Source organism: Trichosurus vulpecula, chromosome 8 (assembly GCF_011100635.1).
Source record: "Trichosurus vulpecula isolate mTriVul1 chromosome 8, mTriVul1.pri, whole genome shotgun sequence".
Classification (NCBI taxonomy): Eukaryota; Metazoa; Chordata; class Mammalia; order Diprotodontia; family Phalangeridae; genus Trichosurus; species Trichosurus vulpecula.
In genome coordinates, this window is record NC_050580.1 from 219,663,603 (window position 1) to 219,689,537 (window position 25,935).

Sequence of the window (25,935 nt, forward strand, 5' to 3'; positions counted from 1 at the left end):
CAGCTGATTTCTTTTCACACTTAAGAAATTCAAGAATACCTACTAAGTGTGGCATGGAGGAGTCTTAATCAAAAAAGATTTCATTAGTATTGTTTGCCTTCTCAGTGAGGTGGGAGGGGAGGGAAGGAGGGAGAGAATTTGGAAGTTAAAATTTTTAAAAATGAATGTTAAAAACTTTTACATGTAATTGGAAAAAAATAAATTAAAAAATAAAATAAATACCTACTATGTGCCAGGCACTACACTAGTAGTGGATGATCAAAGACAAAAAAAGAGGTACTCCATGCCCTCAAGGAGCTTATCAAAGTGTAATACTCTCCATTAAGCTGGTTTGACATATCCACCCCACTAGGGGCTCCCAACTCCGACAGGTAAACTTTTGCCTTATTTTGTGAGGGCCCAGGCCTCTTCACTCTTTCCCAACTTCTCTTCACCTAGTGACTTGCCTCCCTCCCCTCCTTCCATGTTATGTGTTGTTTTCCTCCATTAGAATGTAAGTGCCTTGAGGACAGAGACTATCTTGTTTGGTTGTAGTTCTATTTGCAGCACTTAGGAATGCCCAGCACATGGTGATTAATAAATTATTTATCTAACTAAGCAGAATAACTCTGTAGAACCAAGCACAAACTATCACAGTGGGGGTCATATAAGGTTTTCCACATGCCAAGAATGTGAGAAAGTGTATCTATATCAAGGTCTCACACCTCCACCTGCCTAGCAGCAATTATGAGCATCCATTGGAGAAATGGACTGATATGCCCTGATGCTGAAGAAACCAAGGGCCATCTTTCAGTTGACTTTTAAAGTATCTTCTAGTCCGATCTAGGTAAGCAACAGTTCTTCCCCTTCAGACACACTGGACAGCAGACTCAATTTTAAAGGGTTTTGTCTTGAGAGAATACATGGCACGCACCAAAACATGGGAATCGGGCAGGACTTAAATGACTCAACAACAACCAGAAAGCATGTGCCAGGCACTACGGTGACTGCTTTTACTTATGTGATCCTTATGTGAGCATGCATTAACCACCAACTGTATGCCAGGCTGGGTGTTACTAGAAGTATTTTCTCATTCGATCCTCATATAAGCATGCATTAAGCACCTACTGTATGTACCTGGCACTGTACTCGGCACTTTTACAAGTACTATCTCATTTGATCCTCACAACGACCCTTTGAGGCAGGCACTATTATTTTCAGCTCTCCCTGTTTTACAATTTAGGAAGCTGAGGCAAACAGAGGCTGAAATGACTTGCCCTGATCACAGAGCTAAGGAGTGTCTGAGGCAGGATTTGAACTCATGAAACTCTACCCTGGGCCTCGAGCTCTAGTCATTCACTGTGCCACCAGCTGCCTCCATGACCCAGACCTCCATGAGCTCAGAGCAAGACTCTCCCACAAACTTGCGCAATGTTACACACACACACACACACACACACACACACACACTCCCCACTCGGGTCACGCAGGAACAAAATCAGCCAAGCAGTTGGAAACTCGTCATTGCTTCTTTATTTCGATGCACCCACAGTACAGAGCCCTCCACACGCTCGTGAAAGGAGAAGGTTACATTGATATTAGGGAGCACCAGTCATTTTGTCCTTGTTACCACCTTGAAGAAAGTAAATCGCTTCCAAAGAATGACATTTTGGAATCCCACGGGTTTAAACACTCAGCTTGCCCTTGGTTGTTGTCAGTCTCAGGAGGAAGTAGCGTACATACTTTAGCTGGAGCTGGAAGATTGTTCTGTGGCGTTTTCTATTAACATTTGATGAGGAACAGAAGATTTTCGCTGTCTGGTCAGGCCAGTCTCTATTTTCATACGCAACTTTTCATATCAAAAAAATGTTTCATTTTATTTCTACCCACAAATAGATGAAGTTAAAAAAAAAAAACTAACGGACCACAGCATTTCTAAGGGGGAAAATGAACTTTTGCTGCCCTCTCCTGCTGAAACAATGAAATGCTAACATACCAAAAGATAAAGCTAATGCTAAATCCTTTAACCAAAGCATGAACATGTCAGTCTTTATACTACAATCAAAAATAGGACAAGAAATTTATTAATAATATTTATATTTGAAAACTCCTCATCAGTACATGAGGTTTGGATTACAACTTATTTACAGTAAGCAATCAAAAAAAAAAGGAAACCTATATTCATACAAATCATGATATAGGATGTTTGTTTCTAAACAGATAATTGCTGCTTCAGCGGACAAAGCAGCAGCCTGTGAATTGACCTTCTGTTAAATCAAAATTTGTTCAATTTTGCCTCCACGTTGCACAGTCCTTTTAGACTTTCAAAACTAAATATTGAGGAATATAAAATTCATTGCCAATACCTACTAGAAAAATCCTTTGTGGCTCACTTCCTATCTCCATTAGGAGAACTGGTTGAACCAGAATATAAAAATAAAAATATCCATGTGCAAATAAAACATCATTTGATCATGTCTAGCCGTCACCTTCTTTTTGCTATCAGGTGACTGTCACTTTGTGATGACATTGGTAATAGCATTGAAAGAGAGATAACTCCACTTTCTGGGACAAGTTGGTGCACCCAATTTGGAAAATTAAAATTAAAAATAGAAAAAAAAAAGTAACCTGAACCAAACATGTTTTTACATGCTAATAAACATCCATACATCTTCCCTTGGCCCCACCCCACCCCCCACAAAAAAATAAAAAAGCTTTTAAAGCTCTAAATATACTTTTTTTTCTTTCCATAGTGTGATTGAGCCTGCTCTATACTCAACAGGTACAGCAGGTGCAAATGCAAGCAATTCCTGGCTCTGCACCCTGGACTGATTCCACATATAGAAGGAGGTACAAAATAAATTAAACCCTTCTATTTATGCAAACAAGTCCAAGATGAACTGAGTGTAACCCTGCTCGTGAGTATCCAGCGGCATTAAGAGTATTTTTAATTCATTTATTTTTAATTTTTTATTTTTTACAAAAAAAGCCAAAAAACAAACAAACAAAAAAAAACCCCAACCCACTCAAATGCTTGGGAGACCAAAACAAAAACAAAAACAAAAAACCCAAAAGGTGACAGGAAAACAACTGGGAAAAATTGCAAGATGTGAAAAGGAATGCATGCTTGATTTAAGGTATGAGATGGGAATATTCATGGGTATGGTTTTTCTATGCCCACAACCTAATGCCACAGTCCTCTTCTGAAGACACTCTTAACCCTCACCCTGAAACCAATATGGTAGAACAAGGGAGTGAGTGACTACTCGCTAACTACGATATTTGCTCTTTAAAAAATATATTTATATATAGTTCTGGAAATTATGAAGCAAACAAAAGTATGAGATGCGTTCATCACAACTGAGTTGCAGCAAAGATCAGGATTGTGGGAAGGGACAAGGAAGGCTGCTGCAAATGCAGCAAGTACGTCCTTAAGAATGTCACATAGTGCAACAGTCAGGTTACCTCAGTTATTCTGCGTCATTGGACACAACATGACAAAGGTCACATTGTCTCTTTCAGTTTAAAAAAAAGTGAAAAGATAGTGTTTCTTCTCAGAAATTGCCCTAGGAGTTTTAGACATGCGGCCACTTAAAGGCAGCAGATTAATGTGACCAAGTCTTCAGATAGGTCTAATATTCGGCTCCCTTTTTCTCAGTGTGCGTATCAACATATAAAGTTGACACTGAGAATAATCTGTATAAAGTCATCACCTATGGTGCAAGAAAGGTTCCTTGCCTTTTAAAATTTCAAATGACTGCATTTCATTTCACTGGGCAGAGATTATTAGTTCGTTCAGCCACGAATTTAATGTCCTCAGTCTTCAAAGGCATGTTAACTGTAAATATAAGATTACACTACCAAAAATAATCATAATGCATAGTAGAAATCAAAGGCTATTCAAATCAAAGGGGCTAAAGGAGATGGTTTGTTATAAATTTATTTTTATCTTTAGTATTTGAGCTTGCACCTTTTCTCCAGTATTTTAAAAAAGAAGTTGTATGATCTTTGGCAGCCTCTGCCAAATTTCTATCAATCTCCAGTCAATTTCTTTTTTTTTTTTAACATCTCTAGTAATCCCACTAAAACCATGTTATTTTTGGTGTTGCATACGACTAGTTTACTGCTATTTCATTTTCAGAATTAACGTTGTCAAGTTTTTACAAAGTTGCTGAGATGACAAGATTCATATGTGGCTGATTCATGTATAAACTATGACCTGATAATCCTGAAACATTTAACCTGGGAGGGAGAATATGGCTCCCTTCTCCATCCGTTCCCCACTCCTTTTTCTTTTTCTTTTTTGGCTTGGAAACAAGAAAACTATCTTCTACTACATACTTAAATGGAGGGAGGAAAATATACAAGCCCATATTTATACTGTATTCCTATCAAAGGGCAACAGTTCATGTGTTCATGTTTGTAACTATCGCAATTAGATGCATGAACACAGAATCTGCTCTATACCATAAATACTGCTGGGACCACTCGTTTATGTTGTCATGTCTATAACAGATCAAAAGAGTCCTGGAAAAAAAAATCCTGTAATACATACCTTTCGGTATATAATAATGCCACCGTATTAGCTAAATACATACTGTACATGAATCTTATTAGCATTTTACCTACCAAAGATGTAAGATTTCACTTTTAAGTACAAAGCAGAGAGCCAATGATGTATACTTTGTGATAGATACAACCTTCTTTTTTTGTTGTTGTTGTGTTATTTTTCCTTAAACAATTTGGTCACAATGCACCTTTGATATAAAAGCATTTTTAAACTTTATTATTAATACTCAGGACATAAGGAATTTCCAGATTTTTTTTTCAGTAGCATTTGTAGAACCACTTTTGGTAACAAATACAGTAGTTAGGAATGAGCATCTGATTCAGAATGCATAATAATGTTATCCTGAATCCTTTCCAGCTAAAAACAGGGCTGGCGCTGGGATGAGAAGTTCAACTAGAGTCTACAAAAACACTGTAACATTTTTCCAGAGGCTACATCCTCTTTTGCTGGAATACTTTATAAATACATATTAAAAAGTAAGGCAACAACTCCAAACAGTTCAAACTGTTTGCTCAACTCTTTTCCCAATTAGATCTGCAATCCCTGGAGATCAATTTCACGGTTGTACTGTTTAGTGTTTGTCTTTATTATTTCAAAGTGGTCCGAAAAGATGTATTTCAGTCATTACTAAAACAGCTCTGGTATGTGTTCAATGATGCACATAACTAATACTGATTAGGTACTAAAGTCTGTGATGTACCAGTGCCTGTTTTCAAAAGGATTCAAGACATTGATTTGGATCCATCGTTAACTGATGCATGAATCCAAAATTCCCTTCCCTACCATGTTTATCACCTCTCTATATTTTACTCCTGATGTGAAAACTGAAGGAGTATGAGGACTAGCCTGGTTACTGGAAAGATGCTCGCTCACACCAGTAAACAAAACCTTTGCAGGGACCTGTGTATTCACGGCCCTATTCTTTGTGGACATTCAACTTATGAAGATGTGCAAAAGGAAAAGATGTCAAATTACAGTAAAGTTATCCAGAGAAGGAGGATGTTACACAAACTTATAAGGAAATGACAGTCTTTTTTTTTCCTTTTACTATAAATACACTTAACAATTTAGCAGAAAGACAAGCTAAATTTAAGATTGTTCACATTTGAAAATTGTATCATACTCTCTGCTAATGATAAATAAGGAACTCCTGACAATGGAATTTTAACATAGCAATTTTATCAACAGATCTCTGAAGACTGCTTTTAAAGTAGGGTTAGAACAATGATTATGTTTGCAAAGTTCTGAGAAGTCCATCTACTGTCCAAACTTTGGATTTAAGTCCTTATTTTTTTTTCCTTTACTTAGAGACAGGTATATACAGTGCTGTTGTAATAATGAAACAAATGTGAAATCTACTGTAAAGTTGCACAATACAGAAAACTGTTGCTCCATCTTCTACTACATAAATGTGTGACTCCACAGGTTAATAATGCTGTTGTCATTTTGTTGTTGTTAAGTTGGAATTATTCCATCACGTCTAAGACCTCTCTTTAACTCCAGGTCCTCCAGTTTTTTCCACAATTCTTCACGTTCTTTTTCTTTCTTTTTCTCACTGGTGGAAGAAACAGAATTCAGTGTAAACAGTAGAGAAGTTTTAAAGAGATTAGAATTCCCCCACCCGCCACACACATACATTTTAAATTCTGTGAACAGTTTGGCATTAAAGCTTGTCGTTTCTTGGTATTCCACACTTAGATAGACACAAAAATAGTATTAACTGAACAAGTAGGAGATGACAAGGATATTTTAAGATTCTTTTTCATATGAATATTGTCCTATGCTCAGTTTCTTACAGAAACACTGCCATCTAAACTCAGAAAAACAAAGGTGATCATTTGTCTGGATCAGTTGTTCGAAACTCAAGAGCACCTTGGTGATATGGCGGGGGCGGGGGGAGCGCAGGGAGTGTTGGGGGTGGAGTCAAAAATCAAATTCCAATGCACATACTACCACTTTCAAAAAGGACTCTAGAAACAGTAAAATGCTGAGCTACAGGAAGGCAAAAATTTCTAGCCCTTCTATCACTTCATTTTTTTCTCTCCTAATACATACAATATGGTCAGTCTATAAACTTAAGTAAAGTAAGGGTCTTTCCACATTGGTAAGCCCCACGTTCAGGATTCTCTTACTTAACTCCACATATCCTTAAAAAAATAAATAATGACTTCTAAGGTTTCAGGTTCCCTGAGTTTACATGTTAGTAATTTGGATGGAGTTTGCACTCCTTACTGCAAATGAAATACTTAATTCCTAAATAGAAATCCTACTTTTGTTAACTGCCAATTAGACCATCTAACTATAAAGCAGAGAATTTTTCACCTCAGGTAAAAAGGGGATGTGACTTTTGGGTCATCTTACCAAGCCAGAAATAACAACTCCTTAGCCACACACAGATAATATACATGGGCTAATTAAAAATTACCAACACACTGGTATAACACTATAGCTATGACTTAAAATTTCTTCTATCCCTTTTTATTGCATTGCATAGTCTCTCTGGAAATAACCTAGGAAAAATTTTAAAGAGCCTTGTTCCTGCTATATAATTTTGGTTACAATTCCATTTTAATCCAATTATAACAAATAAACCTAAACTGAAGTACTATTTTAATGTATTCAGGGGAATGTTCCAGAGAACATCCCTACAAAATCCCTAGGTCAGTTAACCTACTCAGCTTTGGAAAACCCATATACCTTGAGTCTTGTTGCCTGGCTTGCTGAGTGGACACAAACTCAGCTGACCTACTATATCTAGCTGGCCACAGGCCCCAGATACAATCATCATACTGTATGAAGATATGCTATCCATCCTACCAACAACATGCACCTCCACCTCTTGCTCTCAGCACAAAAGTCTGATCAGTACTGCCAATGGTCCTGCAGTTGGCTTGCTAATCGGCTGCTCTGTGGATCACTATACCAGTGATTCCCTAGATCCGTCCTTCCCTGGTCACCACTCCTATATACTATTTATTGTCTCCCACTGTAAGAATGTAATCTTCTTAGGGTGAGGGAATAGTTTGCTTTGATATTTGTATTCCCGGAATTTAGCACAGTGCCTGGCGCTAGGGGCAGGGACAGGGCCTGGACATAAGATTTCAATGATTTAGGGAACTCTCAGATGAGGAAACTTCCTATACCAATGCAGGTTGGCACTGTGTCTGTGGTGGAACCCACGCCTGGTATAAAGTAAGCAGTTAATGAATTTTTTATTCATTCATGCACCAATGAAACTGTGGAACTTGCAGTACTGAAGCAGGTAGCAATCTGAAGTTCATTCGCTGCTCAATCATTTTATCCTACCTCAGATAAGTTATAGACATTAGTTCACTCAGTTAAGTAGTGACATACTTCTTCAAAACTCATCTACCTTACTATTCATTTCAACCTCTATCGGCTATTGCCCAGAATCCAGAAAACCAAATTAAATACAAGAACAGCCAAGGCATTTGTGAGGACAGCACGGTATATGGGGAAAGGCACTAGACAATAGAGTCAGAAGTCCTAGATCGGCATCCTGGCCCTGATATTCGCTTCCTCCTACAACACATCAGGGCACATCTTCCTTTGGTCCAAGTTTCCTCAGCTCAAAAATGAATGGTTCATCTACATAATCTTTAAGGTACCTTCTAGAAAAGTACTAACTGTATGATCCTCTGAACTTATGGTAGAGATCTCTAACTAATGGCTTCTTAGTAGCCTAAGCTAATTCAGTTTGAGACCTGAAAAAAAAATGCATCTTTGCGTTACTAATATAGGATTTAATATAACTCAAAATCTATTTGGTGTCTAAAGAACTTTGAACATTTCCTTATGTTTCAAGAGGACAGAAATCAGAACACCATGAATCATGTTTATGTGAAAAGCATAGTTTTCATATTTGGGGAGAAGAGTGGAAGAGTCTGACCTAATGCTTTTAAGATGTCCCCAAATCAAAAACAGTTGGAACATCAAGTCAGGTTCATATCTTCCGAATTTGAAGTGAAATAAGAAAAGAAGACATTACTAAAACATTCAACTTTATTTTATGCTTTAGGAGCTAATTCATTCTGTCAAATAGTTTCATATACATGTCAACTAGTTTATGGCATTCTTCATAATGGTCCCCCAAAATCTTCTTTTCCAGATATGGAATTAACGTGCATTTCGTACTGATAACTTTTATTTCAAAACCTCTAAATATTTCTGACATGATGTTAATTTCACCTACATTCTTCCTCATTATTTCCAACAGGAATATCCCATAGAAATGAATTTTAAAACTTAACACCACTTGGGTGCTGTCACATTCTCTTCCAGTTCCAATATGAAATGGCCCTAATACTGACATAGGAACCAACTGTCACCATTGTAAGGATTTGTGTCACCTACACCTCTCAGCAGGCGTTAATTGACCCTTGGCATTCTATGACTGTTGTTCTCCTTACATCCCTTCTTCAAAAGTGTTAAATATGGCAGAACCAACTTTCTACTCATAATTTGACATATTCATTCCCTTGCTTCCTTATACCTTGTAAGCTCCATCGTTTCCTAAGGAGTCTAATGTGAACAACTTCAATAAAGAAAAAAAAATCTACTTTCATAAAACTACCTATCCTAGATCCCCAAGGCAAAGCGATGCCTTTCTTTCCCCTGAGGGTATTCCTATCTTTTCTAAAAGTCTTGGCCTGTTTAATTCAGACAATAAATTATGAGAAGCTATTTGCAATTTTACCTTGTACTAGTATTCAGCACATTTCTGAAGCCAGATAGTAATGACCAGGTCATATATAGTACTAAATTCTTATATTAATAGCATATTCAATCTCTTCCCTAGGATATTCCACAAAATAACCCCCTCTCCAACTAGGTTTTATATTAATAAGACTTCTGCTGAAGTTGATGATATATTCCATGCTGTAATGATACATCTTAATATTTATATGAATTAAAATTTTTAAATAGCAAAAAATTAAAATAATATTTTGTTTATGGCACAAAATATAATCATAGATTTAAGGGCTTGAGATGACATTATCATAATTCAAAGTATCCTAAAAACATCACACGACTTCCTGATATGAAAGAGCTTGGCCTCTCCTGACTACATATGGCAAGAAAACCTATACCAAATTTTATAATCAAATTACTTTTCAAGACACTCACTGAGTTTAAGGGTGAAAATAAAAATCCTCTAAATTAGGTGGCCCTTTGAAACAGAGTTCTCCACTTGACTTTTCTCATTTGTAAAATACAATTAACAGAATTAAAATTACGCAAGGCAAAGCAAAGCAAAGCAGGTCATAGTCAAGAATATTTCAATAAAATTTAGGAGACCCAAAGAAACTACAAAGTTTTATGATACACAGTACCTGGCATTTTGTTTGCAGGGGCCCAAAATGAAACCAAAGGCCCAACCTGAGTGTGCTCAATTACTAAAAGTTCTAAGACTTTTTTCATTTTTTCCGTGTTCTTCTTTAGAAAATTAGAAATTTGGAAAAGAAACACACTCAAATTAGAAAATTAAGCGTATGAAATGAAAAAAATATTTTCCTAGGCCAAATTCAACTAGATTTCAATTGGTTCTAATATTGAGATTTAAAACATACCAGATTTCTTAAATGAGAAAACAACAAAGCCTAAAATGCTTTGATTAGGAAAGTAGCAGGACCTACACCCCATCATCATCTTCATTGCAGTCATAATTGTCTCATCATCATCACCATCAGCATCATCATGAAAGTTTCATTCAACTAAACAAGATAGTTTATCAACCATATTCTTCATCTCAATTTTATTTCTAAATCTCATTATGTCCTTTAGACATAAAAGCCACCCTTCTCACAAAAGAAAGTATTCTGAAAAGCTTCTTTCCCATCTCCTCCTCTGGAAATACGTATAAAACCAGCTCAACTTTATAGGGACTAATCTAGAAATGACATGGGCTAAGGATTTCACTACACTCAATTCAAACCAATTCAGTTTAAAAATAATTATTAAATGCCTACTATATACAAAAATCCTGTGCTAGATGCTGGGGTTACAAAGACAAAAATGAAAAACAGTTTTTGCCTTGAAGGAATTTTCTTTCTAATGAGGGATATAATGTATAAAGAATTGTAAACACAAGATAATCTGAAAATGGAGAGAACATTAACTGGAGAAGTCAGAAAACCATAAAAATAGAATAGGGAATGCATTCCAGGCATGAAGTGGACAGGGTGTGCATTATCATGGAGGAGGGAGACAGAATTTCAAGTTCAGGAAACAGCAAATAGGTTGCTGTGGCTGAAGCACTGAGTGCCTAAAGGGCAGTAATATTTATTAAGTCTGGAAAGGCCTTTAAATGACAAGCTAAGGAGTCCATTTTAATTTAGTCAATAAGACGCCGTAGGTGGGACTAAGGTGGAGTGGGGGCGTGGGGGTGGGGGGGCATGTTTGGAAGAGGGAGAGAAGTATCAGATCTGTGCTAAAGATTATTTGGACAGATATGTAAAGGAAAGGCAGGGGAGGGGTGTTTAATATTGTAAGGAGGAGGGCCTGGCCTGGGGGGGTTGAGGGGTGAGTAAAAACGGTGGGTGGAGTAAAAGGTGAGGAGAAGGGTGAGTGAAAAGGAGGGGGTTAGATGTGACAGATGTCATGGAAACAGACCTGGCAACTAATTAGCTATAAGGAGCAAGAGAAACAGAAAAGTCAAGGCCATGAACCTGGGTGAAAAAAGAATGGAGGTGCCTTCAAGAAAAGGCATCTGTTGCTCTCTTTAGTCAAGAGAGGCTGAGCTGTTAGATCAGAACTTGTTCAGGGTTTTTGGAAGTGGAAAAGATTACTAGACATATTGAGTATGAAATACCAACAGTACATCCAAATGGATGTGTCTAGTAGGCAGCTGACAATGTGAGACTGGAGTTTGGGAGTGAAATTAGAGCTGGATTCACATATTTGGGAGTTGAGATGACAGTGGAACCTTTGAGAGCTGATGGTTTCATCAAGAGAAAGAGGAACTAGGATAGAGTTCCGACAGACACAGTCAGGAAGCAAGAGACGGCTTATGATGAGTCAACAAAGAAGACTGAGAAGAAATGGCCAGACAGAGTAGCACTGTGGAAGTGGAGAAATAAGATGGCGTCCAAATGGAAGGGATGGCTGATGTTGTTGAAAGCTGCCAAGAGATCAAGAAGGAGGTAGCCAGAAAATGAGGAAATGATTAAAAGGGCAACATCCTCAAGGAAAAAGAAGGGAATGGGATCAAGAGCACAAGGTAGAGCCTTTGTAGAGGGAAGGACTGAAATATATCATAAAAAGGGTGGGAGGATTGGGGCAACCAGAAAGGTTCTGATGTATGAAATAGATGAGCGGATGGAATTCATGACTAAGGCCTCAATTTTCTAAGTAAAGTAGGAGATGAGGCCTTCTGCTGAGGCAGGGAAAGGGGTATATACATACATACATACATACATATAAAAACACACACACACACACACACACGTGTGTGTGTGTGTGTGTGTGTGTGTATAAAAAATTGAAATTAATAACAAGTTTTTAGCCTCAATGAGCAGAATTGTATGATGCTCCTCATGGGCATTTAGTAGCAACTGAGCAGAAGCACAGAGGGAAGAAAGGAAGATGGTATAGGTTACCATGGTTCAAGTTTGCTAAAACATGTGAGGCAACAGGCCGATAGAACAAGGGAGTTAAAAGAAGAGGGAATTGTAGAGTTGAACTAGTTAACAGTGCCAAGGCTGAAGGAAGGAGAGTGAGGCCAGAGCACTGACAGATGAGAATATTACACAGAGGCTGCTTCTGTTTTGTCTTGGCATCCCCCACACCTGGCATATAGCAGGTGCTTAATAAATAAATGATTACTAGATTAAATTCAGTTACTGTCATTGTAAAAATGAAGAATTTCGGAATAATAAATAAAGAATTTTCGGAAGCATAAAGCAGAGGAAGAAATGAGAGGACAGGAAGATCAGAAAAGAATTTCAGCATTCTGGAAGAAAAATAGGTGATGGTAAGATCAGGAATGTGACTACCCCATCTTGTGGAGATAGTAGAACAAACGTACAGGCAATGGGAGTCTGATGAACTAGGAGACCAGGTGTTTCAGGGAAAATGAAGGTATTAGGTCAGAGTTTGAGGCAGACAAAAATGGGGGAATGACCTGGGTGTGGCTTGAGGAGTTAGGCAGTACAATAAGAATCTAAACTGTAATAAATATAGGTGGAATAAACCTCAAAGGAATAGTGTTTATTAAGTAATGGAGGTAGAGGACTCATCTTGAAGTAGCAAGTAAAAATGAAGGAATAGGTCTACTCCTCCAGGCCCAATGTGTTGGGATAAAAGTCGAAGCGGAAGAAAAAAGAAAGGGTATACCCAGAACTGTAGAGGATGGACAAGGATGAACCAAATGTCTTCGGGAGGAGTCAAATTTCTGTGACTACAAGAAGACAGACTGAGAGGAAGAAGTCTTAAGACAAAGGGAAATTTGTTAATGATAGAATAGGGGCCGAAGAAAACAGTTGAAAGGAAGGGAAAGGCACAGCAACACAGTTAATCTAAAGGGTAGGGCTGAGGCAAATAGGAATAAGAGAGAAGTGGATGGTAATAAAAGAAAAGAGTTTTTTACCTCACCAAGTGGCAATTCTAAATTAAAAGGATTTGGATCCTGTCTATAGGCCCTCAGAAAGGATAGGCTGGAGTCAACCAAACACCTCAGGGCAGCCCAAGAACCAAACCTCCTCAAAGTCCTGAAATGGAATGACCAATAGACATGGTAGAAAACTCCAGAGGAGGTCTATTCCATGGTCAGGACCTTGGGCCTAAATGAAAACCTAACAGGAAGGTAGAATTTGCTGCATTTAGCTCTCTGTCAAACTAAGGGCTAAAAAACAATCCTATGAGAGATTATATGTTCACAAACCTGAGGACAGGTACTGTATTTCATAGGGCACAAAACACATCAATGCATGATATTATTTGGCATCCCACAAGGACAAAGCTAATGAACATGCCAAAAAAAGTGCTGTATCTGACTATAAGTTAAATCAGGCAACCTAAGCAAAGAATAAGACAAGAACTAAATAGGGGACCTTATGCACAGCTGACAAAAAAGCTTTAAAGAGTTACCGCTGGCGATCTGACTTGTAAGTAGCTGTTAACTCGTCAAACATGGTGCTGTTCATTTCCATAAATGCCTTCAATACGTTGTACACTAAAGCCACGATAGCCCTGTAAAATACAGAGGAGAGAGTATTTGTTAATGGTGTTATTCAACACTGTGATACATGAATCCACAGAAATACTTTTATTTGGATGAGTTTTTCTTTGTTTCATCACTGACACAACTAGAAGCGATCTACAATTTTGCTCTTCACTATCCAAGGAGAGAACTCATTCGACTAGGAGCTAATAATACCACCCTACAGACCTGGTAAAATAAAAGAATGTCAGATATGCGTCCTCCATGCCAAAAAATGGGAAGTTACTAGGAAAGTATGGAGAGTAAATCGACACATGTAGGCATTTAGCAATATTGACAAATACTAACATTAAATAATTTCCTCCTTAATATAAGTAAAGATGAGAGATCCAGACTGTGGAGTCTTCTTGTATTTGCCCAAAAAAAAAAATTAGTCTTCAAATAATAATTCAAATAATAGAATTTCAAAAAATTAAAACTCACTCCCATGAAGACAAGCTTCAAAAAGAACAATGAATGTGCCATCTCAATGATGATGGTGCTGATACCATGTCAGGAGGGTAATAAGCATGAGTTTTATAGTGATGGCAATGGATTGGCTCCAATCCATCTGCGCTTGTCCCATCTCCTCCTTTGTGACCCAATGACATATGTTTGTGAGACACCCAGCCAAGATTCAGACTGCTGCCTGTGGTTAGGCAACATTAAGGCTAACTGGCTTATATTATGTGCTAACAGAACTGGGATCTAAACACAAATAGCTTTAGCATCGATATATAATATCTAAAATAGAATGTCTATCTTCCAACAACGTCAAAGAAAAATGTACTGCCATAAACTAATCTAGGAAGCTAGCTGGTAGAATGGATGGAATATGGCCTCGGAGACAGAAAGATCTAAGTTAAAATCCTGCCTCAGATACTTACTGTGTGACCCTGGGAAAAAAATCACTTAACCTCTCATAGCCTCAGTTTCCCCATTTGTCAAATGAGTATGATAATAGCACCTACCCCACAGGATTGTTGTATCAAACGAGATAACAGATATATATATATATATATATATAGAGCACTTTGCAAATTGCTATATAAATGTCTGCCATTACTGTTAATTTATGTGCTAAATGAATGCAATATCCAGCCAACCTTTTACTTCTATGTGTACTGGATGCTAAGCTTTCGCTTCTCAGTACTTCAAAGAGACAACATAAGCTCCGTCTGGTTCTGAAGAATATTCTACTCTAGGTCCAGGGCAATGGGGGAAAAGGAACATACATGCTTACTGCCCCAAACTTATCACTATGAAGAACAAGCAAGCATTCAAGGGGAGAAAATAGAAATTCAATTAATTTCTAACAAATGAGGAATTCTGCTCTGAATGTCCCCAGTAGGTTAAGTTACTTTCACTAGGCCTCACTTTTCTCACTGGGTAAATGAAGCTAGAAAAGATAAGTTTCTTGTAGCTCTAAAATCCTATGACTATATAAGTGACATTTGTGGATTTTTTGCTAGCAGAGCACCAGACCTGCAATCAGGAAGCCCTGGGTTCCAATTCTGCCTCAAACACTTACTAGCTGCCTCAGTTTCCTCAGCTGTAAAATGGAGATAACAATAGCACTTACCTCTCCTGTTGTTGTGAGGATCAGATGAGATAAGATTTGTAAAGCACTTTGCAAACCTTAAAGCACTATATAAATGCTGTTATCATAGCTACTATTATCTTACAAAACAATCTTTACAAATGTAACCTATAAGTATATACAAGGGAAAATGGGAAACTCTTAAGATATACTATGAAGGCCCTAAATTATTTTCTTGATACGTTGATTCTTATTTATACATGTTTTGATTTTCTTTTTTTAAATGCTATGTAATTAGTGATTAACTACCACCAATCGAGATGTGGTTAATATGAAGGTTAATAAAAATTAAACCTGGTTTTTACTTATACCTAAATAAATTTTAAACCTATATTTGAATATTTTACAATATAATTTTTCCCCTGTGGAAATTCCAAAAGGACTGAATCCAGAAGGCTTAAAGTCAATCCAATTCAACAAAGATTAATTAAGCGCCCACTGTGCGCCTGAGTATGGTTCTACAGTACTCGGCGGGGGGGATGTGCAAGGCTTATATAAGATCATCTCTCCCATAATAGTGGTTATTATCTAATAGGGAGATATGACACATACACAAAAATATCTAATTCCAAACAATACACGACAGATATGTTAGAGAGGTACAAAGTGCTTTAAGAGGTGGGAGTGGAAAAAAGGTTATTACTGAGTGGCAGTGGGGAGGGGGCAGAAGATCAAGGAAAAATGTCATGGAGGAATAGCATCTGACTTGGGTTTTAAGGGATGGGCAGGAATTGAATGGGGAAAAAGGGGGAAGTGAGGGCATTAGAGGCCAGGAATAGTATGAACCAAGGCACTGAAGCAGGAAAGCATGAGGTACATCCAAGGACAGACACATCCAGTTTAGCCAAATTACATGGGAAATGCAGTGGAATAGTATGAGATAAGGCTGGAAAGGTTGGGTGGCACCAGATTGTGGAAGATTGTGTCTTAAATGCCAGGAAGAAAAAAAGACTTTGAACTTTACTTGATAATAGGAAGCCACTGAGTTTTTCTGAGATAAGGAATGACATAACCAGCTCTTAAAGGAACTGAAAAAGGCAAAATCCTGAACTAAAACTTACGGGTTCCAATGTTCTTTGGAAATCCTATAGAGACTGGAAAACATGATGGGAAGGATGACATTGGAGTTTTCCTCTATCAAACTCATGATGTATTCATTATTCCAATAATACAGTGCCCTCTCTGCCACCTTTGAAGAAAGGGAAAATAAAATAAATATCTAAAGAAAAAAAATCAGCTAACGGCTTTGCAAAAGACCAAGGTAAAACAAAATGTTATCATTTCTAAGTACTTAAACATGTCTTAGGTGGTCATTTTTCTTGCTAAAAGAATCAAATCAAATCAATGATATTTAAATCAGATACAAAACTAAATATTAACAACATTTTACTTCACTAGGGAATGTATTTTAAATGTCTCTGAAAATTCCTAAATAGTTCCTGAATTTTAGAAAGAAAATAGGATTTTGTGCTTTCTTATCTTCACATTTTCTTCCATGTTACTACTGTGTAAAATTCTTTGGTCTCAAATGCCATTTATCCTGTTTCTAAGCTCTTTATAATCTTCAAAATAATTCTACTGCAAGCTGCTCCCCTGTACTCACTCACACCCTCTTTCTTATACATCTCTACCCAGTACAAGTTAATATCCTGCCCCAACAATCATACTGTATTATCTACAAGGTGGGACTGGGTGGGAAAAAAAAATGCTGACCTCCTGGCTCTCATATAAATTAGGGACAACTACCTTAAAGTCAGAACAAAATACTAGGGTGAGGTGGGGTGGCAACTTGTTCATGTTTCTCAGGCTTTAATGCCACCCTGCGCCCTACCGCCACCAGAGTCTGAAGATTTTTTTAAAAAATTAACGAAAATTTTTAGTATACAGAATTCTGAAGTTATCGTTGGGGAATTCAAGGGAGAAAAGAAGGGACACTAAGACAAAACAAGAAACTAGCAATCCCTTAAGTCTAATTCTGATTACGACAGTAACCTGCAAATTGGCTCTGGGAAAGTTCCTCAGTCTCTTTATTTCCATTTCTCCATATGGAAATCACATTTGGGCAATGATAATTAATATCTATAAAAGTTCTCTGAAGAAAAAAGGCAATACCTAAAAACTAAGATTAGTAACTGACAGCATGTTTAAAAAAAAAAAAGGTACCGCCATCTTGTATCCACAATGTGTTTAACTATAGTATTTGAGGCATTTTTCATTTTCTAAAATAGACATTCTCTCATTCCTTTTCTTCAATCATTCCCACCTTTGCATTTATTCAGACTGAAGCACTGGACTTGGAGGGGGAAGACCTGGAATGCCATTCGTCACTGGCTGTGTGACCTTAAGCAAGACATATAACCTCTGAAATTCACTTTTCACATATGGGAATTAGGGACAATAAAACTTGTACTACCGACATCAAGGGTCTATTGGGGAGAAAGTGCTTTATCATCCATAAAATGTTATATAAATGTGAGTCGTTATTCACTCAACTGAGTATCTACGATATACAAGGCATTAAATACACTAAGAATACAGAAGAGTTAAGGAAAGTCTCTTGAGTTATTGATCCTGTGATCTACTAAGGCAATTAAAACTAATACAAAAATAATCATACACAAATCAGGACTGCATTTAAAAATACTAATGCACAAGAGTAAATAAAAAGAACAAGGTGTTGTAAATGAGATTACTTTCAGCTGCTGTGATCTACAAACACTGTTCAAATACATGCCATCCTCAACTGTTCCTCTCCAATCCCCATCCCCAGTCTCAGAGTTAGAAGAGATCTCAGAGGCCAACTAGTCCAACCCTTATCTGAAAAAGAAATTCCTGCACAACATATCTAAAAAATGTCATCCAGCCCTTTGCTTAAGACCTAACTCCAGTGAAGGTAAATTCATCAATTCCCTAAGTGGCCAAGGAAGCTCTTCTTTACATCAAACCTCTTGGCATCTTCGACCCCTCATTAACCCTAGTTCTACCTTCAAGGGGAGACAAGTAGCACTAGGTTAATCCCTCTTCTGAGTGACAGCCCTTCAAACGCCTGGATATACAGAACATCTCTCCAAAGTCTTAAAATTTTCCAAGCTAGCTATCCCCACCCAGTTCCTTCAACTGATCACAATGTGGTATGAACTCAAGATCCTTCACAGTCCTGGTTGCCCAATTCTGAAAGTTCTCAATATTATCAATGCTTTTCCTAAAATATAATGTGCAGAACTAACAACAAAATACCACAGGTGACTTGGTCAAGGAAGAGGTGAGTGCGACTATGGGTAATCCTGGGCACTAGGCCTCTCTTAAAGCAGCCTAGGATTACACTGACAACCTTGGGCTATCGTAGTACACTTATGATTCTTAATGAATCCCCAGGGTTTTTTCTGACAAACTGATATATGGACAAGCCTTCTCCATCCTTGTTACTGTGAAGTTGATTTTTTTCATCTAAGCATAAGATATTAATTTGTCCTTATTAAATTTCATCCTATTAGATTTGAGTAAACATTCCTACTGACTCGGACATAAAACATGTTAGCTGTTTCTCCTAGTTCTGAATCATCTGCAAAGTTGGTAAGTATGCCACACATGTCCTCAACCAAGTTACTCATAAAAATGTTAAGCACCACATTGTTAAGCACAGATGCCAGGGATGTTCCACTAGAGACTTCCTGCCAAGGTGACATCGAGCCATTAATGATTACTAATTTGACTCTTGCAATTCAATCTATTAAAATCCCCCAATTGTACTTTCACCTAACCTATATTGCTCATCTTCTTCACAAGAAAACCTACTATAAAAAATTTTGTCAACTGCTTTGCTAAAGTTAGAGAAACTCTAGCTATACTATCCTCTTGATCCCTGGTCAAAAGGGAAATAAGTTTAACCCAAATTGACTCTTTGTGATCACTGCTTCCTTTTCTTTATGTTCACCGATTATTCTTTTAATAATAGTTTCTTCTCTAAAAAATGTTTTGTTTTAATCAATCAAGATCTACTTTCTCACCTTCCTATTTCCGCTCCTAAATGAGAACACAAGAAAAACAAAACTCTTTACAAACATGAATAAGTCAATCAAAACAAACTTCCACATTGGCCATTTTCAAATAAGTTTGTCACATTCTGCATCCTGAGTCTTTCACTTCTCTATCAGGAGGTGGTCAGCATGTTTTATCATAAGTGAAGCGGCAAAGGATGAGAATTTGAGGGGGTGCCCATAAACTAGGAGACAGATAAGCATAAGGTAAGTTATGGTAGCTAAATGTGACAGAATACTATTGTGCTGAACTTGTAGCATAACAACCAGCTGGGAATCGAAAGGACTTATGATAAAACATGCTGCCCACCTCCTGTTACTATTTGTGTTATTCCAGGATCTCAGGGACAGGCTGGGGATCTGTGATCATTCAATACTTCCAAAGTGGTCTGACCTAGGACAAAGTCCGATTGTTTGCTCCTCCTCTGCCCCCCACACCTCATCTGAGTTCTGCAAGTTCCTGGTCTGGGTTTGGGTCTACGCAAGAGTATTCTGCTGCTAGACTCCACCCCTATTGGCTGGAAAGCTCCGTTGGTTCAGAGTGGTTCTGTAGGCTCCCCTTTCACCGGAATTCCTGCCTTGGTTATTTCTCTGCAGCTTGGGCTAGATGCTTTAATTGAGACCCTGCTCTGCTTCTGGTGTATGAGCTACACCACTGCTTCTGCTAATGGTTCAGAATTTCCTCCTTTCTCTGTATACAATCCAGGGCCTCCCTAATTCGAACATCACTCCTTTGTGCAGGTCTCCTTCTGACCATCCTGGATCTGAGACTCAGAACTAGATAATGGGTGAAAAAGCTTCAAGTCTGTACTTATCACTGTCACAGAGGCCCAATATAAACCTGGAAGTGCCCTTGGAAAGATTTGGGCCCTCCTTCTGTCCTAGTGCACAGCCTTTCTCTGGGTCCTGGAGTGTTCACCTGTGGACCAATACCATCCCCAGTCCACAGATCCCTCTTCCGTTTCCCGATGCTAAGCTGAGCTGGACTCACTGTGACTTTTTTTGGATTTCCTCATCAAGATTCAGTCTGGTACATTTTCTAGATCTGTTTGAAGAAGAGTTTGTAATACTGGTTGCTACCATAACACTTTCTAGAATTTTTCCTTTAACTGAAGTCAAATTCACTGGCCTATAGTTTGCTGACTTCATTCTCTTCCTTTTTTAAAAACTGGGGTATTTGCCTTTCTCTAATCTTACTGTATTTTCCCCATTCTCTACAGTCTTTCAAAGGTTACTGACAATGTTTCAGTACTAGCATCTGTCAGTGCCTTCAGTACTCTAGAGATGTAGTTCCTCTGGGTCTGGTCACATGAATATGATTGGCAGTTAGGTATTCTCTTATCACCTACGTGTCTTGAGTATTGACATCCTATTGGCCGTTTCTGCTCTCCCCCTACCAATTTGAAGACTGTTCTCCATGGCACGGAGAAAGGCAAATATGAATTAAACAGCTCTACCTTCTCTTGGTGATCAGTTATCAGTATTTCCTCTATACCAAGTGGCAGGCTTCTTCCTTCCTTGATCCTCTTCTTTTACCCCAAAATGAAGGGAGAAAATCAGTAATACCTCCCTTCCTCCTCCTTTCCAAAAAATTGGTTTTCTTGCTGTCCTTTTTTTCCTAACAAAGCTCAACCAACTCTGAATGTTAGTCCTCTAGATACTTGCTATAGATCGCTAACTCATATATATAGTACTAATAATTCTGACAAAAAATGAAAAATTCTGTCCAAAATCCAGATGTATGATCTATAAGGTGATCTACATGCATTATCAAACAGCCACATATCTACCTGAAATCTATTTTCATCTAGATATTAGGCAGACAGGTGTTATTATACAGTCCCTATGCATACCTTACTGTCGTGCTATGATCTTATCATAAGATGATATAAATACATTGAGCACCTCAATGAAAAATAAAACTGTTAATTAATATCTCCAACTTGGGAAGAATGGTAGAAGTTAAAGAGAATCTCCCTTAGAGCGGATATATTATGAAACAAATTTAACGCAATTAACATGATTTATAAAGGGAGTCAATCTTTGTCAAGTTTATGAGTTTGAAACCTAAGTGTCTTTTGCCTAATTTTAATGATACTAAGGACACTTAAAAGGCAGAGTGGTTTAACAGAAAGAGCACCAGCATCAGAAGTAGATAACCTGGCTTTGAATTCCTCCCCACCTCTGCTTCTTAACTCCCCAGATGACCTACATCACTTAACCTGCCTAGGAAGGTTAAATCTCCTAACCTATAAACAAGGGAGGTATAAAAAATGATCCCTAAGATCTCTCTTAGTTCTAAGTTGTAAGAGAGAAACAACAAAAGCCAACAATTTATCAGCCAAGAAAGAAATTTCTCCATCACAAATCTACTTCCCAACAATAGTCTTTGTTGAACTTAAAAGCCTAGATGGGGCTCTAGTAAGTTTCTACTGCCCTCCACTCCCTGGCATATGGCCCCAAAGATGTTAGTAAGTGCTTTTTTTTCCCTACTGAATGTGGCTATATACTGTACGAGCTTTAATTGATCTTTCCAATGATGTAACTGCCTACACAGACCAAAAAATGTCAATCAAATCATGGGTTCCTAAAATTTATTTTACTTCTATCTCACAGAAAGGAAACTTAACCAAAACAATTCCACTGTCTACAGGCACAGGATATTATGGCTTACTATTAAAAACAAACAAACAAGAAACAAGAAGTGAGTCTTCTCCATCACTGACCTGAAAGTGAGGGCTAGATACACACTTGGCAATTTGTTTAAACAATGGTTCCTGAATTTTAACAAACTGTGAAGGTTCAATCACATCCAAAATTTCTTCCAGCTCTCCAAGGAACATGACCTAGAAACCAACAAGCACATGCTAAATACAAAATTTCAAGATCTTTATATTGAAACTTACTAGATATTGAGAATGTGATTATACTACGGTCTGTTTAAGAAAAACTTGTATAAAGGAAGAAAAAACACTAAGGCACGCGATACGTGTGTTTTACTTTACAAAGTATTTGACATAGGATGCCTTTTCAAATTAAGCTAATACCTTGAAAATGATTTCCAAAAAAAAAAAAAAAAAGACATGAAGCATTTCAATGACATATTATCATTTCCTATCACTAACAAGTACACCTGTACTCTATCATAGTAGGTACACACTGCCGCAGAGGACCTTCACTAACTGTTGGCATATCACCTTCTTTTGTCACAAGATCGGGGCTAGTGCTACAACATGTGGCATGTATGTGTGAATTATCATGAGGACATTTTTTGAGACATGCTGGACAGTTTTAAAGGAGGCTGCTCTAAGGAACTGAGAAATGTATACATAAATTTATATAAACCCTTAAAGGCATTCAATCAAGTACAAATATCTACAGGCTGATACACACACACACACACACACACACTCACCACTAAGAATGTACAGCGGACAGTGAATCTCCTAGTAGCAGTACTGGATAAGCTACGTATTTGTATTTATTCTGTATATATTCATATAAGCACGTCTCCCTCAGCAGGGATCTTTTCAATTTTTGCTCCCATGTCTCCCTCACCAAATACAGTGCTTGATTCATGTTAGGCACTTAATAAATGCCTGCTGATTGCTAAACTCTGCAAATCTGGCAAGAGGCACTTAGATACTTAGGTACAAAGATAACTGTTAAGTGACATGAATTAGATATCTTTAAGATAACTTCAAAGGAAATATGAAAATTACTTGAAAGGGGGACTAAATTAAAATGTAATGTCTATGACAATCCTTTCATTATGACATAACAGAAATTTTCTGCATATTTGTGAACTTTTTTTGGAGGGGGACATATGCTTCAGATCCTTTCTATGGTAACATTAACAATTCTGTCAAAAAAAGAAAACCACCAGTAAAGGCAAAACCATCACAGATATGTTGCTAGGTCTCACTTAGGACTATGAAACTTACATACTGATAAGAACTTACCTCCTTTTGACTACATGTTTTAGGCCAGAATTTCATTAACCCTCTAATAACCTAAATGGGAGGAAAGGAAAAAGAACATTTAATTTTTCAAATCCACAGCAATAGAGAAAAGGAATTTCAAATTGCAAAAAGTACCAAAGTAATATTTACTGGCTCTGTGAGTGAAGGATCTTTCTCCAAAAACTGTACTATGCAATATGCCAACTGAAAGAAAGGGAAAATACCAGATTACAAGTATTCTTCACTAAGAACTCCAAAAAGCTCTCTTTAGGACTTAAAAGTACACAGTGTTAATATTTAATGCTCTGTTGACTAAATTTTACCTTAACTCAATGTAGGAAAAATCCAAAATGAAAACCATTTTTAAAAACAAGACATTTTTATTACTAGACTCTAGTGGAAAGAAAATTATAGTCATTTGCATCTTAAGACAGGAAGACGCCTTATAAAAATCACTTTCTTTTACAGATAAGGAAACTGAGGTCCAACATAGTAGAACAAATGAATGAATTTGTTTCAGAAAAAAAAAAAGATCATGTATACAAGCCTTACTAATTTCCAGGTCATATGGTAGGTTCGATCTTTCAATCTACAAGCATTTATTGAGCACCTACAATATATGTGCTGGGCACAATACTACGTGGTGGGAACACAAATACAAAGTATGTGATGATCCCTACATTTTAACTGGAGAGTCAACATGTAAATATGTATTTACAAATTTAATACAAAGTAGTTAAATAAAAGATTGAGAGAGAGGGCACCAGCAGCTGGAGCTTCATGGAGAAGATGGTGGTTAGGCTATGTCTTGAAGGAAGAAAGGGATTCTATGATGTAGAAATGAGGCATTGCATTCCAGGCATGGGGAATATTCAGTGCAAAGATGCAGAGATGGGAGGTGTAGTATTATGTATGAAGAACAAAAAGAAGACCAGGTGACTGATCACAGAATCTGAGAGGAAGAGAGGCAGAATAGTGTCCAATGGAGGCTAAGAAGGCAGGTTGGGACAAGATCATAAAGGGGATCCATATGGTCCTGTCTGTGCTTAAGGATAAATGTTTTGGCAGCAGTGTGTTAGGATGGACTGGAGTAGGCAAAGGTCTGAGGTGATAAAAAACTGAACCAAAATGTAAGTAGAGAGGAAGGGTGCAATGAAAGAGATGTCATGGAGGTAAGATGAAACAAGATTTGGAAACTGATTGGATATGACAGTTTAGTGCCCGTGAGGAGTCCACACAGAGGTTACAAAACTTGAAAGACTGGAAAAATGGTGGTACCCTTGACAGAAATAGAATAGTGTGGAATTGGATGAGTTTAGGCTGGCAGGGGCGGGGAAGCTGCGGCCTCAAGGACACATGTGGCCCTCTGGGTTCTCAAGTGCAGCCCTTTGACTCAATCTAAACTTCAAGGAACAAATTCTCTTAACAAAAGGATCTGTTCTGTAAAATTTGGACTCAGTCAAAAGGCCACACCCAAGGACCTAGAAGGCCACATGCGGCCTTGAGGCTGCAGGTTCCCCACCCCTGGTAGGAGGAAACACAGTAAGTTGTTTTGGACTTGCTGAGTTTGAGATGTCTTGGGATATACCATTTGAAATGTCAAATAGGCAGGTCTGAAGCTGAGGGGAAACTGGGGCTGGGTAGATACTGAGTCATCTAAATCAAGATAATTAAGCCCATGGGAGTTAATGTGGTCACTAAGAGAAAGTGTAGAGAGAGGAAAGAAGAGGACCCAGGACAGAGCTTTAGGGAGCGTCTACAATAAAGTTACTGGTTATAGTTTATGTAATGAAAGAAAAAAAGTCATATTCCAGTTAATTTTTAAATTCTCTGAGCTTCATCTGAGAAATCTTTTTTTGAACAAAGATTCTGCAACAGTGCCTCTCCAGCAAGACCAGCAAAATAGTAATTTGCTTTGGTATAGTAATGAGAACTTACTAAAAATGTTGCTGACCAACATAAGCAAAACTCTGTTACACTGGTATGCAGAAAAACGAAGTGCCTGGCATAGAGAGAACCTGATGAGATCTTGAGCTCTGAGTCCGAAGTAAATTCATTTAGGGTAAACATTTTTTTATATGCTTATTAAATGTGATTTTGTGTACCAAAGACAAAAAAAAAGGATTTGAAGGAAGGGCCTATAAAATTTTTTGGAAAGCAGTCATCCTTGTGAGGCAACATTTAAAGATAAATTAAAAACACATGGGCTAAAATCTCTTTGATATAAGGGTTTAACATTTAAAGAAGAAAAGCGCTTGGAAAAATGTATTACATATTTCGTCAAACTCAAATATAGGAGAGGAGGAGAGAAAGGAATAGAATTTTGATACAGAATTAAAAAGCTACTAAGATTAGCAACCCCTTTAGTGACATGCTGAGTATGAAAAATAACTTAGCAAACAAATAAGATGATGTACAAGATGGATAAAAGTAGGACAAAAAATACAGGGAGACAGACTAAAGATCAGAGAGCATTTGTGTCTGCACAGGTCCTTGCAGAGGAAAGGGAAATAGGGAGGTGACCAAAAGGTAGGAGAAAAACACAAGGTGTAATATAACACAGTCTC

General features: G+C 37.6%; 1 protein-coding gene across 3 annotated transcripts in view; it reads right to left on the minus strand.

Annotated features, from left to right (window-relative positions):
• Positions 1–1,489: 1,489 nt before the first annotated feature.
• Positions 1,490–25,935, minus strand: part of PPP2R5E (protein phosphatase 2 regulatory subunit B'epsilon) — a 166,712-nt gene continuing 142,266 nt past the window's right edge. For 2 of the 3 annotated variants that reach the window (XM_036734579.1, XM_036734580.1), the window contains exons 9-14: positions 23,519–23,572; positions 23,369–23,419; positions 22,133–22,252; positions 16,431–16,558; positions 13,658–13,759; positions 1,490–6,104 (exon numbers count right to left, since the gene is read on the minus strand). In XM_036734579.1, coding sequence (XP_036590474.1) covers positions 6,005–6,104; positions 13,658–13,759; positions 16,431–16,558; positions 22,133–22,252; positions 23,369–23,419; positions 23,519–23,572 — 555 coding nt within the window. In that variant the 3' untranslated portion in view covers positions 1,490–6,004. Of the gene's footprint in view, positions 6,105–13,653; positions 13,760–16,430; positions 16,559–22,132; positions 22,253–23,368; positions 23,420–23,518; positions 23,573–25,935 lie in introns of those variants that run through there. The other variant, XM_036734581.1, reaches the window with a different exon arrangement.